The 15,522-nt window shown below is 34.7% G+C and overlaps 1 protein-coding gene across 2 annotated transcripts in view; it reads right to left on the bottom strand.

Annotated features, from left to right (window-relative positions):
• The window catches only part of LOC149247661 (RNA pseudouridine synthase 1-like), a 124,980-nt gene extending 117,791 nt beyond the window's left edge, over window positions 1-7,189 (bottom strand). The window contains exons 1-2 of one of the 2 annotated variants that reach the window (XM_089458274.1): window positions 7,071-7,189; window positions 6,653-6,957 (exon numbers count right to left, since the gene is read on the bottom strand). In XM_089458274.1, coding sequence (XP_089314400.1) covers window positions 6,653-6,950 — 298 coding nt within the window. In that variant the 5' untranslated portion in view covers window positions 6,951-6,957; window positions 7,071-7,189. The other variant, XM_089458273.1, reaches the window with a different exon arrangement.
• Window positions 7,190-15,522: the final 8,333 nt, after the last annotated feature.

The raw sequence follows: 15,522 nt of genomic DNA, 5'->3' as shown, positions 1-15,522 counted from the left end.
TTTCCTTCGAATTCTAGATCAAGTCCTTCATTGACATGGCCAAAGGTCAAGAATCAACAGCCTTCATAATGACATGCCTTTCATGCATGCCACACACTCATTATTTATTGGTCATTGCATTTCAAGTTGTTTCCCAAGTGAAGCTTGAGCCCATTTGATGACATGGACAAATAACACATGTCATCCTTCAATTTGTCCAATACCTTGGCTTAATGTAGGAAATCGACCTAGGATGGGTTTACCCCTCTAGTACAATTCAGTCTTGAGTGGGATTACCCAAATGAAGAGGTGGACAACTCCTAGGAGTCTCCAACTATTACGAAAAACCTCTATTGCAGTCAAGCTTCCAATAGGGTTACCCTAGTGGAGTTGTGGCAACTCCAAAATATTCCCAGGATAAAGGCAATCTTATGCTAAGACTTGCATGAGAATACACCAAAATGGAGTTTCGAGCAACTCCAAGAAATCAAATTTACCAAGGCAAGGCCTCTAGTGTCATTGAGCCTTAGGCAAGATTACCGCATATACAAACCAAGGCAGTCCCAACAAATGCGTGTTGCTCTAATCTTTTGAATGAATAGGATGCCGCTACATGTCCTATGTTGACAACATTCATAAGACTCAAATTTATACATAAACATATGTATGTATGTATGTAAGAGAGAGAGAGATGTATTTGGTGCATGAGATTTTGCTCAAAATCAAGGATGCTCCTACAACAAGATTGGTCCATGAGTTTGACATGAAGGACATTGGTGTTTGGCAGTTTGTTGATGAAATCGTCCTTGAATAAAGGAAGTACACCTTGAATATTTTGAAAAGATTTTGAAGTATAGAAGGAATCAGTGATCTTGATTTACATTCCTTTGGATTCCCAAGTGATCAACATTATAACAAAGCCCTTAGCAGAGGAGAAGTTCAAGAAGGATACCTGGTTTGATGGAGCACATGTTCCTAACAAAGAGTGTTAATTTTGCCTTGTTGCTCCAAATTTGTTCTACCTTAATCTTTAGTTGGATAAGCACTTGGTGTGGGAGCTCTTCATTCTTCTTTAATTTGTTGAACATTCAAGATGTGTGGTTTGCTCTTGCTAGAGAAAGGGCACCCTTGTATGGAATGTTAACTTCTAAATATGAGGCCTGATCTATTTCACATAGCAATTATTTTATATCTAAAAATTGATTTAACCAGTAAATTAATTTGTTGAACTGTTGATAATAAACACACTAGTATTTTAACTTTTCACAATAAATTTGTAGTGGAAATTACTCAGAAAAATCAATCACAAACAACACATAAATTTGCCCAATCAAATCTTCCTTCACATTAATTTATCCAGAAAATTTAGAGCTTATACCCACAAAGAAAATACACAGAAATTACAACAATTGTTGAACCTAGAAATGGCCCACTAATTTTTAAGCCTAGAGAAAAATCAACCTCTGGAGAACAACTTGGCCCTAGTAAATTCTTGGCCTATACCTACAAATTTCAGGCTCCTTCTAACTGTTGGTTGCACCTTATAATTCTCGACCTACCTAGTAAATTCAGCCTCCCCTCTCACAATTTTTGCTAGCTCAGATTTTTGGCCCCCCTTTCTCTAAATCTCAGCCTTCTCACTCAAATTCTCAACCTTCACAACTTTCCTCTCCAGATGCACACTTTTCTCTTTCTCTTTAGTCACTTGAGCCTCTCACTCCTTGAGAAAATCTCTCCGTCAATTACAATATTTTGTCTTCATCCTCTCCCTTAGACTCCCTTTATAAATTCTCATTGAGCCAAATCCCTACTCTCCAAAGTGATAGAGGGCTAGGATTAAATCCTAACCCACTTAGATCAACAGTGGAGATTAGATTTAAGTCACTTAAATAATTACATTATTTATCCTTAGAAACTTTAGCCCAATAACCAATATTAATCAATAGATTAATTAATGTGTTTTTCCTAAGTTAAGGCTTTGGAAAGAAATCATATACTTGTTCCTCTCGATAAAGCTTCTAAATATGAGGCCTGATCTATTTCACATAGCAATTATTTTATATCTAAAAATTAATTTAACCAGTAAATTAATTTGTTGAACTGTTGATAATAAACACACTAGTATTTTAACTTTTCGAAATAAATTTGTAGTGGAAATTACTCAGAAAAATCAATCACAAACAACACATAAATTTGCCCAATCAAATCTTCCTTCACATTAATTTATCTAGAAAATTTAGAGCTTATACCCACAAAGAAAATACACAGAAATTACAACAATTGTTGAACCTAGAAATGGCCCACCAATTTTTAAGCCTAGAGAAAAATCAACCTCTGGAGAATAACTTGGCCCTAGTAAATTCTTGGCCTATACCTACAAATTTCAGGCTCCTTCTAACTGTTGGTTGCACCTTATAATTCTCGACCTACCTAGTAAATTCAGCCTCCCCTCTCACAATTTTTGCTAGCTCAGATTTTTGGCCCCCCTTTCTCTAAATCTCAGCCTTCTCACTCAAATTCTCAACCTTCACAACTTTCCTCTCCAGATGCACACTTTTCTCTTTCTCTTTAGTCACTTGAGCCTCTCACTCCTTGAGAAAATCTCTCCGTCAATTACAATGTTGTGTCTTCATCCTCTCCCTTAGGCTCCCTTTATAATTTCTCATTGAGCCAAATCCCTAATCTCCAAAGTGATAGAGGGCTAGGATTAAATCCTAACCCACTTAGATCAACAGTGGAGATTAGATTTAAGTCACTTAAATAATTACATTATTTATCCATAGAAACTTTAGCCCAATAACCAATATTAATCCATAGATTAATTAATGTGTTTTTCCTAAGTTAAGGCTTTGGAAAGAAATCATATACTTGTTCCTCTCGATAAAGCACCTAAAGAGGACTCCCGCCTACAAGTTAGACACTTAACCTACGAAGACCTTCTGATGCTACAAACATCAACACTCGCTCCTAGCAAGGAAAGGATTCTCCACCACTCCCAACTTGTCCATGTAGAACACAAACATCCCCTTCACTAGGAGCTTGGTGCAAAAGTCTGCCACTTGCTTATCTGTGGAAATGCAACCTCACAACACCCCTTTCGACCCTGTCTCTGATGAAATGGTACCTAATCTATATGTGTTTGGAACTATCATGAAACACTAGATTCTCCAAGAAATTAATGCAACTTTGATTATCACAGCAAATCACGGTCGGCCCCATCTCAAGATCAAATAAGCCTATGAGCATTTTGCAAAGCTATATGGCCTCATAACTCGCCAAACTCACAGCCATGTACTCAACCTCTGTTGAGCTAAATGTTATGGAATTTTGCTTCCTACTAAACCATGAGATCATAGTTGACTCCAAACTAAAATAGTAACCCAAGTATTCTCCCTGTCCACTACACTCCCAACCCAATCTAAATTTGTGTAGCCTTACAACTACACTCCACCAATCCTGACGTACCTGAGCCCATACTCCATTGTACCTCTTAAGTACCAGAGTACATATTTCATTGCCACCTAATGTACCCTCCTAAGCTCCACCATAAACTAGCTTAGGGTGTTCACAACAAAACAAATATTCAGCCTCGTGTTGACCAAATACATCAACGACCCCATCAATTGCCTATACCATGTGGGATTTGTTGAAAATTTTGGATTTCCTTAACAAACAATTACTTCCAATGATTTTCTTCATTGTTTATCTTGTGTTACTTCATCATTAAGAAATTATACATAGGAATTCTTCAACATTAAAACAATAATGACAGTAAAAACATGAAGAGACAGCCAAACACAAGAAACACAGAATTTACCCTGGGAAAACCCAACAACCTTTTCTTAGAGAAATTTGTCCATTCAGAAAGAGATACAATCTGAATTTCACAGTGAAACAAATCAAATTGACCAATGATCAAACAAAGATAAAATTCATCCACTTGAAATTTCGGCCTCCTGAAGTTTCAGTCTCCTGCATCAAATTTCAACCTCTTCTCTCTGCCTCAAATTTCATCCTCTTCTTTCCTTAAATTATGCCTCAAACTCGTCCTTATGATGATCTGAAATAAGCTTGATGATCCGAAATAAGCTTCATATGATCTGAAGTGGATGTCCAAAAGAGAGGTCAAAGTGCCTTGATATATAGTGATCAAGGGAGCCCAAACGGACACATCCCTTGGGCTGGGCTGACTTGGAGCTGAATTTACAATTTTGGAGGCATAAATTCATATTTTTGAAAATTCAAATTCCACTTATTCTAAAGGGAACTTGAAGCCAATTTATATTTGTCAATTTTGGAAGGATAATACGAATTATGAAGAACAACCGAAGCTAGGTATTCATAGTGACTTCAACAAATGCTCTCTTGTTGAAAAAAATTCTCTATTCCAAGAAAAGGTTGAATGAATCCATCCACCACATGTTCAACACCAAAACCATGTGGAAAGCATCCCGCATCATAATCAAGCACGAGCTCAACCTACTAGCCAAACCCCATGGCAAGACTAAAGTGTTCTCGGAGGTCTCTCAACTTCTTTAGCCTATGGCCATCTCTGCAAAGCCTCTACTCCCTTTTAGGTACTCATTAGAGGCACCAAGACAACTCTTCTCATATAAGCAAGACTTGAATCAAGTTATTAGAAAGGACATATAAAGACTATACAACCAAACTACATTGATTGCACCTTTAAACTCAAAGATGGCCTTTTATTTGGAGCATGTGTTGGGCATGAGGGATAACCTCTCTACATCATTGTATGCCTAGTGAATGCACACCCTCAAAATTCCTCTAGGTCAATTTCAAGTGGGACCTCTAAGAGATTTGGTTAAGAGCAATCACAATCTAAGAGGTCTAAAAGGATATACTAACTTTGACACCTACATGAACTTAAGACAAATATACATCTTATTTTCTAGCGTCCCCTTTATTACAAGATCATCGATAAATATAAGTGCTTATTCCAAGATTCAAGAGGATGTGTTTCCACCTTCTTCTATTACCTTGATCAACAATTCCTTGCTTTCATTGTGACAAAGGTTTTCAAGTATAGATCTCAGTGTTCATAAGTCACACCTTGCCTAAAGACTCTTATGAGGATCACCTCATACTTTTTGGTTGCCCTCTCTAAGAGAAGCAACAAAGGATAGTTAGAGACACAAGATACCTCAAAGCTCAAATTAGTGACATCTTCTATCTCCTCTTGCCCCCATCCCCCCCCCCCAAGGAATTGATCAACTTCTTCAAATCTTAGCCCATACACCACCATACTAGAAAATAAATCAAATCCAAACAGCCCTAGTGTCAAGCTCCCCCACCCCCATTAGCATACCTCTATTACTACTCATCAAGTTTAGTCTATCAATAGATTCTTCCCATCGGTCTCAAATATTAGGAGAGTTGATCTCACCCATTATGGTGCCCATCATGGATCAGGTAGCCATCACACACTCAATCTCGGGTACTCCCTATAGGATATAAATTGCCATTACATTGGCCCTTCCACAATGCTTGACGGCTCCAACAACAAGCCTACCACTCAATCTCCTTCCTCGTCCTTGGCTGCCAAAGTCAATAGGGCTTGAGATCCTCTCTTTTGCTCAATACCAAGATTTTTGAAGCCTCGCAGTGTCTAGCACTTCTATTACCCCAACGCATCATCTTGTACTCTTTCTTAGCTCTTTTTCTTAATCATTCTTTAGCTAGACATCTAGCAGCTAGTCTCTAGTGAACTCTTAGATTTTGGATCTTATTATCTTTCTATTTTTAGCAATGTTCTAAGAGATGCCTTGGTACTTCCACCTTGTACCAACACTAAAAACATTAAATGTACTTTTTTTAGTCCATTTGACCTACTTCTGTGATATTCTATTGAACAATAATAAAATTATCTTATATTATCTTATCCAACTCACCTCTCCACAAAATGATCCAAGAAGACCACTTAACAAAGAAGGGAGTAGGGAAATGGTAAAAGTTCATTAGTATGTCTCTGCATGCCCTTAAGAGAAGGCATACACTACTTGTAGAAGCATCGCCTCATTGTCTTATGCCCATCATTGAATAATTCCAATAGTGCAATGCTTGTTTTCAACAATGTTCTTGCCATATTTTTTCACAGGAGTTTTTGGGGCGTTTCACCACCCACTTTGACTCTTACGTTAGGTGAGCTAATTCCAATCGTATTAATGTTCAATCTCCTTTTTAAGTAGTTCATCAAGCTCTAGTACGTAGAATCAGAGCAGGGTTGTGTTGCTGCTTATAAAGGCTGTACATTTCTTTTCTTAGTACTTCATCCAAGTTTAACGTTAGAATCAGCTCTGAGTTGAAGCAGGATTGAGAAAACCTAAACTTCCGCCATCTCTCCCAGCTCGTGTTCGCTCCAGACCCCATTTTCCAAATGGTTCAAATTCATGGGGATATTTGGTGTCTGGCGCGTTATAATTGAACCCGAGATCTGCGAAGCTACCATCAAGCAAACACAGGTTGGTCTATACCTTGGCGAATTATTAAACTCTCGTTTTCGTTTAGTCCCAAGTTGTCTATAAAGGAAACTTGGTGCCATGTATCCAGGCTTTTGAATACGACCAACTTGTTTAAAAGTAAACCTCTAAACTTGGCGAAGATACAACAGAAAAACCAAGCAAAATGACTTCACAAAAGCACGAAAACCAACCTGCAGAGCTTGGGGAAGAAGCCAGCAGCCCCGGAATTGACGATAATACATGCTCACAGTAAACACCTGAGGGTTTGTTGACCGCGATCATCCATTCATCTTCATATATGAATTCCTTTCTCGATAGAGCAGGACCTGCTTTAACAGCCGCTTCTGCGCGCATTGCCCTGTCGTATTCAACCTGCCTCGAAAGTTCGGGAGGAGCCTGTGACAATGGCTTGGGAAAATCTTCATTCTCCGGGACTGTCTCAGACTTCATTTGGCTATTTGAAGTTTGTCCGTCCCCAGTTTCTTCCATGAATTTCCTGCGGAAAACGGAATGCGGAATATGTTTTGAAGCAATTGCAAAACGATTACGAGCCAACGAAAGTAAAAAGACAGTGTGACTAGCGGTATTATTGGGATTTACGAGCCTGACCATTGCGTGGAAGGGTTGAATATATGAGTGCAAGTTCTCCTTTACCATTTAAACCCTGGTTGCCCTGTTGTCGTTGCCATACGAGGGAACATAGAAATTAGTTTTTTAGCTAACCATTCTAATAAATTAGTTGAATTTAGTTTTTTATTAGTTGACTTTGGTTGAATTTGGAAAATTTGCTATGTTTCTGTAAAAAGTAATTTTACGGACAAAAAAATCTTAATTCATTGTGGACAATATGACATAACAATTCAGTAATATTGTTGTTTTTGTTTTTGTAAAACGTAATATTTATGATACTATGTTTTTGTAAAATGTAATATTGTTGTTTTTGTAAAATGTAATATTTAGGAAAATATTGTAAATAAAGTAATTAGTGTTTTTTTTTTACAAATAATGTTATTTAACCTGTAATATTTATGATAATATTGTAAATAAAGTAATTGGTTTATTTATTTTGCATAAATGAAAATCCAAAAAAATGGTTGGTTTATTTTGCAAAATGAAATTCCAATTTTTATACTGGGGAAGACTTGAAAAGACTAATTTCATGTGGCCAAATGTGATTGGTAAAAAAATATAGATAAAAATATATTATTTTAAAAATATAACAACAAAAAAGTTAAGTGGTATATGACAAGTGGGTGAGTATTTATGTGCTAAAATGTATTTGAAACTAATAATAAAGAGCATAACAGGGGTCTTGTGTTTTACAGGACTTTGAAATGAAATCGTAGTACACTGGCATGTTTCTTCCACACTATATGTGTTTATTCTAATAACGATTATTGTTTCAAGAAGAACATTCATGATCAAATCTCTCTCTCATAATTAATTAAAAGTAGTGTTTAGTTAAAGTAAAGTTAAGTGGCACACTAATAAAGATTATTGTTTCAAGAAGAACATTCATGATCAAATCTCTCTCGAGTTAATTAAAAGCAGCATTTAGTTAAAGAAATTTAAGTGAAAAGTATTTAGTTAAAGTAAAGTTAAGTGGCATTTCACTTGAGGTGTGGGAGTGAACATCAAAATTTAATTAAGAAAAATTATATTTTATGCATTTAAGAATAATGATGATGAAATCAGTGGTATTAACACAGCTTGAACATTCAATATATCTCTTTGATTGCAGAGTGGACATTTTGGGATTCAACATATAAATGTAGTGTTAAGAAGTGGAGTTGCATTTGCAACATGCATGGTCATGTAGCATTTTGCAAAGAGTTGTGAAACTTGTTCAGGGGTAGAGTTGTAGAAAAACATGTAAAAGAAAAATACAAAGATTAAAGTTTGTGAAGTCGTCAGCGCAAAAAGAAAAATATAGAAGAGTGAAAGTGGTAAGTACATGTTTTTTTGTTTGCAAAGTGTTTATTTTGAATGTGTTTGAAATTGAATCATATTTTGATGGTCTTTTTGTGCTTTGTTTTTCGTTTGCTTACATGTGTTTGTTAGTTGGGAACCTAGTGTTGCTTGATTAGAAATTTGCATTGTACATGAATTGGATAGCATTTATTTGGTGATAGGTCCTTTGAGGGGAAATATGTTGATTCTCATTTACTTATATAGAAGTATAGTTCTCAAATTCATGTTTTCTTGATTCATCTACTCGATATTAAGAAGTTGGCTTTTCTATTATTGGTTATGTTGTTGCCGGATCTTTAACTAGTACACGGAAGTGTATAGCATGATTTATTTTTCTATCAATAACTGTATTTGTTTGTTTTTGTTTCAAGTTATATGGAATTCAGTTGACATTTATAGAATATAATCACAGTCTAAGTGACCATACTAATAGGTTGTGTTTTTGGTTCTTTTGATATGTCTTTTGATTGTTGTATGTTAGAAGTTTATGTTTTCTTAGATAATTTTGTTAGGGTTTGTAAGATTTTCTGAAGCATGACACAGTTTATGTATTGTTTGTATGCATTTGTTAGTTTGTTTCAAGTTACATAATGTGCATTTGTTTATGTGTTTGAAATTACATGTATTTGGTGGGCTTGTTAGTCTACTTCGGTGGAGTATGAAACAACAATTTAGTTAGCAGTAGTATAGTAGTGTAAAATATGAACCAATGCTTCAATTAACATTAATACAATATAGTCTAGTGTAAGTGACCTTAGGAGTAGGTCTTATTCTTCGTTTTGATATGTGTGTTTTGCGATTTTTGTATGTTAGAAATTCATGTTTCCTTAGGTAATTGTGTTAGGGTTGGTAAGATTTTTTGAAACGGGAGGCACTTTATACAATTGCTTTCATTGGTTTCAAATTTATGTTTTATGTTTATATTTGTGGCTATGGACATGGTCACTGAGCAGGTGACAATGACCTGGTCAGCTTGAAGTAAGGTAGTTGAGGCTACCGAAATGGACTAAGTCGAGTCTATTCAACTTATAGAATGATATCAATCATAAAATTGTTTGAGGCAAGTTAACAAGAAATCAATTTGAAATGCATGGATGACAATAACTTCAAACTAATATATGAAATTATTGTTGTATGTTTTCCAAGTCTAGGTACCTACGCTGACTTTCACAATGCGTTTGTACGTTCAATATTTTATTTTTAGTTCACCCTGTGTAGAGCAATGGAACTTGTCCTTTTATTTCAGCGATTCCTCACATATTTTAGTTCCACAAATAGTCATGAACCACATTTAGTTGCACACGTTTTATCCATTTGATGTATATGAGTCACATTTAGTAATATAGTCATGATTACAAAGTTAAGGACAAAAATGGATAATACAGATTCTATTTTTTTCTTTTGGACTTACCCTGTGCAAAGTAATGAAACTTAAGCTTTTATTTCTGCACTTCGGCACATGTCATTGTTGCATTTCGGTTCGACATTTCTTTGTTTTGTATAGACTTTAACTGTGCACAAAAGTTTTGTTATGAATTTGAAATGCATGAATAACAATAACTTAAAAGTAATATATGAAATTATTAATCTTTGTTTGATGTTTACATTGTTGTTGTATGTCTTCCAAGCCTAGGTATTTGGTTCAACTTTTACAATACGATTTTAGATTCAATATTTTCTTTTGGGTTCACCTTATGCGCAATAGTGGAATTTATCATTGTATGTCCGCACTTGCGCACATGTTTTAGTTCCACATATAGTCATGAACCACATTTAGTTCCACATATATTATCCATTTCATATACGTAATATAATCATGATTGTAATCTTAAGGACAAGAATGGATAATAGATTCAAAATTTGTTTTTGGACTCACCTTGTGCGAAGTTGTAAAATTTTACCTTTTATGTCTGCACTTCTGCATGCACATATTTGTTGTGTATGAATTTCAATTCACAACATCCAATAATTTTAAACGATGTGCCATGAATTAGTGTCGGGGAATTAGTTCTAGAGTGATGTGGTTTGAAACTTTGTGTTGTTATCACGTGGCAACACATAACTCTACCACATGCCACCAATTTTCCGTCAAATCAACATATATAACTTTGTTATTGTTTAAGGCCTAAGTCCTTCCACTTTTGCAAGTAGGACTTGAGTGCCTGTTAAATGACAAATTCTTGTTTGTTGAATATTGTTAGTTCGTGGCACCCAACAATTTTAAACAATGAATTCGTGTCAGGGAATTAGTCTCGTTATGTGGACTCAAATTCCATGCTGGTATCACATGGCACCTCATAACTTTGCCACATGCCACCTATTTTCAGTCAAATCATTGTATATAAATTTGTTATTGTTTAAGGGCTAAGTCCTTCCATTCTCACGATGGGACTTGAGTCTCTATTAAAATCTTAAATGACAAATTCTTGTTTGTTGGTTATTGTAAGTTCGCGACACTTAGAAATGTTTTCCAAGTGTAGGTAGATTCAATATTTGCTTTTGGGTACACGTCATGCGGAGCAGTAGAACTTCCTTTTATGTTTGCCTACACATGAATTAAAGTAACTATAAACTAATATCTGAAATTATTCAAGTTTGTTTTCATGAGTGCATTATCATTGTATTTTTTTCGAAGTGTACGTATATGGGTTGCCTTTTACAATATAATTATAGATTCAATATTTTCTTTGAGTTCACCTGGTGTGGAGCAGTGGAACTTATACTTTTATGTTGCACTTCCACTTATACTTTAGTTCTGCACATCTTTGTTGCGCATATATTTCAGTTCAACATGTCTTTCTTCCATATAAACTTTGTCTATGAACAAAATTTAACTAGTATAATATTATATGTTAGATATCTATGTATTCTTAGGTAATTGCATTAGAATTGGTAAGATTTTTTGAAGTGGGAGACTTAGTTCACAAGTCCAAGGAACATAGTTTATAAAACTTCTTCAGCACAGTGTCACACATCCCAACTTTGGCAGCTCCGTCAATATTTTTATGTCTGCAAACTTTTCAAAAAAACATATGTTAAAAAACCAAGGTTATATATGTATTCAAACCACATTATATAATCTATAATTCAAGGCATCTTGGCATTGACACAAGGCAAAATTATCTTATTTTATCTAATGTGAATGAATGACAAGATATTTTGGTGAACATTATCACTAGTTGAGATTCGTATTCAAAATGAATAAGAGAATTAGAATGGCATTAAACACCGTCATAACTATGAAACAACTTTGTTCTTACTATAATTATAATTTGTGGTGTGGGACAAGCATGTGAAGCGGCAACTATGTGCAGAGGGAAGCTTCAGTGTCTATTCTACATATTTTCCTTCGTAGACATTTCTCTTTGCACCTTTTGCTTCCGCACATTCAAATGTTGTTTTTGTATGCAAAAACGAGTGTTGCATTTAGCTTAGTTTCTAATGAATAATTTTGAAATGATATGTTCTAAATCAATTTAGAAAAAATGAAGTTCATAACATTGAATTATACATATACATAGATATGTATATATATACACATATATACATATGTATATATATACACATATATACATATGTATATATATATATATATATATATATATATATATATATATATATATATATATATATACATACATACATGTATGTACATATATATGTATATATATACATATATATGTATATACACACATATGTATATGTATATATATAAGGGTAAAAACATCATGTAGTATGTATATAATTATAAGAAGGACAAGTCATGACAAATATGTGGATCACAATCTAATAAATAATAGTTACACTGATACATATATCACAAAATAAGAACTTTATAATTGTATGTTTTCCAAGTGTAGGTAGATTCAATATTTTCTTTTCGGTTCACTTTGTGCGAAGCAATGGAACTTATATATATATATATATATATATATAAGGGTAAAAACATCATGTAGTATGCATATAATTATAAGAAGGACAAGTCATGACAAATATGTGGATCACAATCTAATAAATAATAGTTACACTGATACATATATTACAAATAAGTAACCTTATAATTGTATGTTTTCCAAGTGTAGGTAGATTCAATATTTTCTTTTGGGTTCACCTTGTGCGAAGCAGTGGAACTTATCATTTTATGTCCATACTTCTGCACATGTTTTAGTTCATCTTGTGCGAATGCATGAATGACAATAACTTGAAACTAATATATGGAATTATTCAAGTATTTTTTCATGATTGCATCATTTCTGTATGTTTTCCCAGTGTAGTTATTTGGTTGCCTTTTACAATACAATTATATATTCAATATTTGCTTTGAGTTCAGCTTGTGTAGAGTAGTGGAAATTATGCTTTTATGTCGCACTTCCACATATACTTTAGTTCTGCACGTCTTTGTTGTGCACAAATTTCAATTCCGCATATCTTTCTTCCATATAGACTTTGCTAACAAAAGTTAGCTAGTATAACAGAGAAACGTATTCTTAGGTAATTGTGTTATACTTCATTGATTTTTCAAAGCGGGAGACTTAGTTCACGAGTCCAAGGAACATAGTTTATTAAACTTTTGTGTCAAGGTGTCAATTTTTCCATTATGTATCATAAGGCTTTCCCATTATCGTCTCTCACTTCCCATTGATTGTGACCTGATGCTTACTATAAAGGCATAAGTGCTTATATGTAGTCGCACGTCGGGATGTGAATCTTTTTGTTAAATGATGCAAATAAGTGATTTTGAACAATAATTCGTCTTTGATACCCATATAATTGGAAACACTACATCCTTTTAACACTAGATATGCATGACTCAAGTACATTAGTGACATGCCTAAGTTTTTTTTCAAAACAAAAAAATATCTTCGTTATTATTAAATCAAAAGATATAAGCACGTTTAGCTTTCAAAAATAGTGCACATGCACTTTTCAAGTGACAATTAATCACTGTACTATTTAACTACCATTCAAACATAGTCTATTGGTGACTCTTCAAGTACACCTTTTAAAACATGCCTAGTGGCATGTTTAAGTTGTACAAACACAGTATCAAAGATCTAAGTCCTTGTATATATTTTTCCATGGTTCACATATGCAAATGTAAATGTTTGTCTCAGTTTTCAAGACGATTATAACATAAATATTTGTTTTTTGGGCCACTTTGTGTGGAGCAGTTGAACTTACAATTTTATATGCTTTCTTTCACACATAATTTAGATGCATCAATTAACATTATACGAAGAGTTATGGAGCTTGTTATATGAAGTAAGTTGTAGTGACTGGAATTATATATATATATATATATTATAGATATATACAAAGATTGAAGTTTATGAAGTCATCAGTAACACACACAAAAAATATAGAGTTGTCAAAGTGGTAACTACGTGCTATTTTTATGTAATGTGTGTTTTGTTTTTGCCTTAATAAATATGAAGCACCAATTTACTGACTTATGTCCCAAATCTAATAGAATGCACACAAGTGAAGAAAAGTAATAAATTTGAAATGCATAAAATTACTTACATTAAATTGTTGTTATGGTGAATAACAAACCTCAAAAACCTTGTGCTACTCCAAACTCTGTAAAAGCAATCTTAAACATTGTGAGTAAAAAATAATAATACTACAACATCAAATGTTTGTTCATGAGCTCATTTTCTTAATCAGGTCGGCAGAGCAATCCTAACTAAAACAATATTGTCTGACATTCCCTTGTTCCAATTTTTTGCTCTATTGGCACCCAAGAATATCCTGCACCAATTGGGGGTTCATCTGTGAAAATTGTTGTGGGAAGGGGGTTTATTCACCTTCCAAAATGGGCCACAATTTGAGCCCCAAAGCTTCATGGGGGTTTAGGCATTAGAGATCCCGAATTGATGAATATTGCATTTGGGGGGAAATTAGATTAGAAAATGAGGATTCAAAAAAAATCTTTGTGGGTACAAATCCTAAAGGCAAAATATCATCGATCCCTCGAGGCAGATCACTAATCCAAATAGTGTTCTCGTATCTGGAAGCTCCTCTAATCTTCTTCCTTTCTTATCAATTCCCAACTTAACTATATCCCTAAGAACTGAGAAATTATCAGACTATGGGAAGATTATATTCTCCAAGATAACCTACTGGAAAATATGGAATAATTACAACCCCTAATGGTCCATCTCGGTCTTTTTGGAATAAATACTTTGGCTCAAATCTTTTAATGAAATAATGATGGTCTTTGGATGGCTTGGAATTCAGGGGATCTCCCTGATCATATCAGGCCCCTTAGTGAAGACTTAAAAAGGAGATAATACAGAAGGGCTCCCTTAATCAACGTCTGCAAGACAAATTGGGTTGGAAAGCTTCGTCATATTTAGTCAAGGAGGGCTACATGGATCTTCTCTTCCAATCCTAAATTCCTCCCAAATCCTCCTATTATCGCTCAAGCTAGTAGTGGTCCTAGGAGGGGTTCCTATAGAGAAACTACTAGGTCGAGGGCAACAATGGAGTGATAACCCACTGTCACCTCAGATAAGGCTCCCTAATCTTTACGAACTTTCACTGATGGGAGGAATCCCGGTATATGAGGAATCACAAGAATGTCTAGTAAATGATAAGATAAAGAAGTGATTCCTAGGCCTATTCACAAGAGAGACTCAACTAAATAGGTTGCTTACTTTAGAAGCAAGGTGATGGGCTCTCTAGGAAGGGCTAAGAGGGCTTTTGAGGTTAGGGTTTGAGAATATGTCTTGTCAAGGAAACACCTAAACTCAAAGGGCCTTATGAATGCTTGGCTTCGAAGTGATCTTTGTGGAATTAGTTAACGAGTCGTGGGACAATAAAGGGCCAAGTGGAACCAAAAGTAGGCCAAGAATACAGAGTTGATAAATCAAGGATGTACTTGAACTAATTGGGGAAAGGACAAGGATCAAAGAAAGAATTTTTCTTTGATGATTTGTGATATGATCTTAATGAGGTTACTAGCCAATGGGAAACCAAGGGCAAGAATTGATCTTTGAGTTAGGGCTTGAAATATCTCAAGATCCCACCATCGAAATCTCATGAAAATTGGCAGGATTCTTGAGGACACACTAGTGTAGTTGTGGAC

Source organism: Pinus tabuliformis, chromosome 7 (genome assembly GCF_031772625.1).
Source record: "Pinus tabuliformis cultivar Carrire ecotype Pingquan chromosome 7, CPIR1, whole genome shotgun sequence".
Classification (NCBI taxonomy): Eukaryota; Viridiplantae; Streptophyta; class Pinopsida; order Pinales; family Pinaceae; genus Pinus; species Pinus tabuliformis.
The sequence above is the reverse complement of the archived record's forward strand: the minus strand, read 5'-3'. Positions and strand labels throughout refer to the sequence as shown.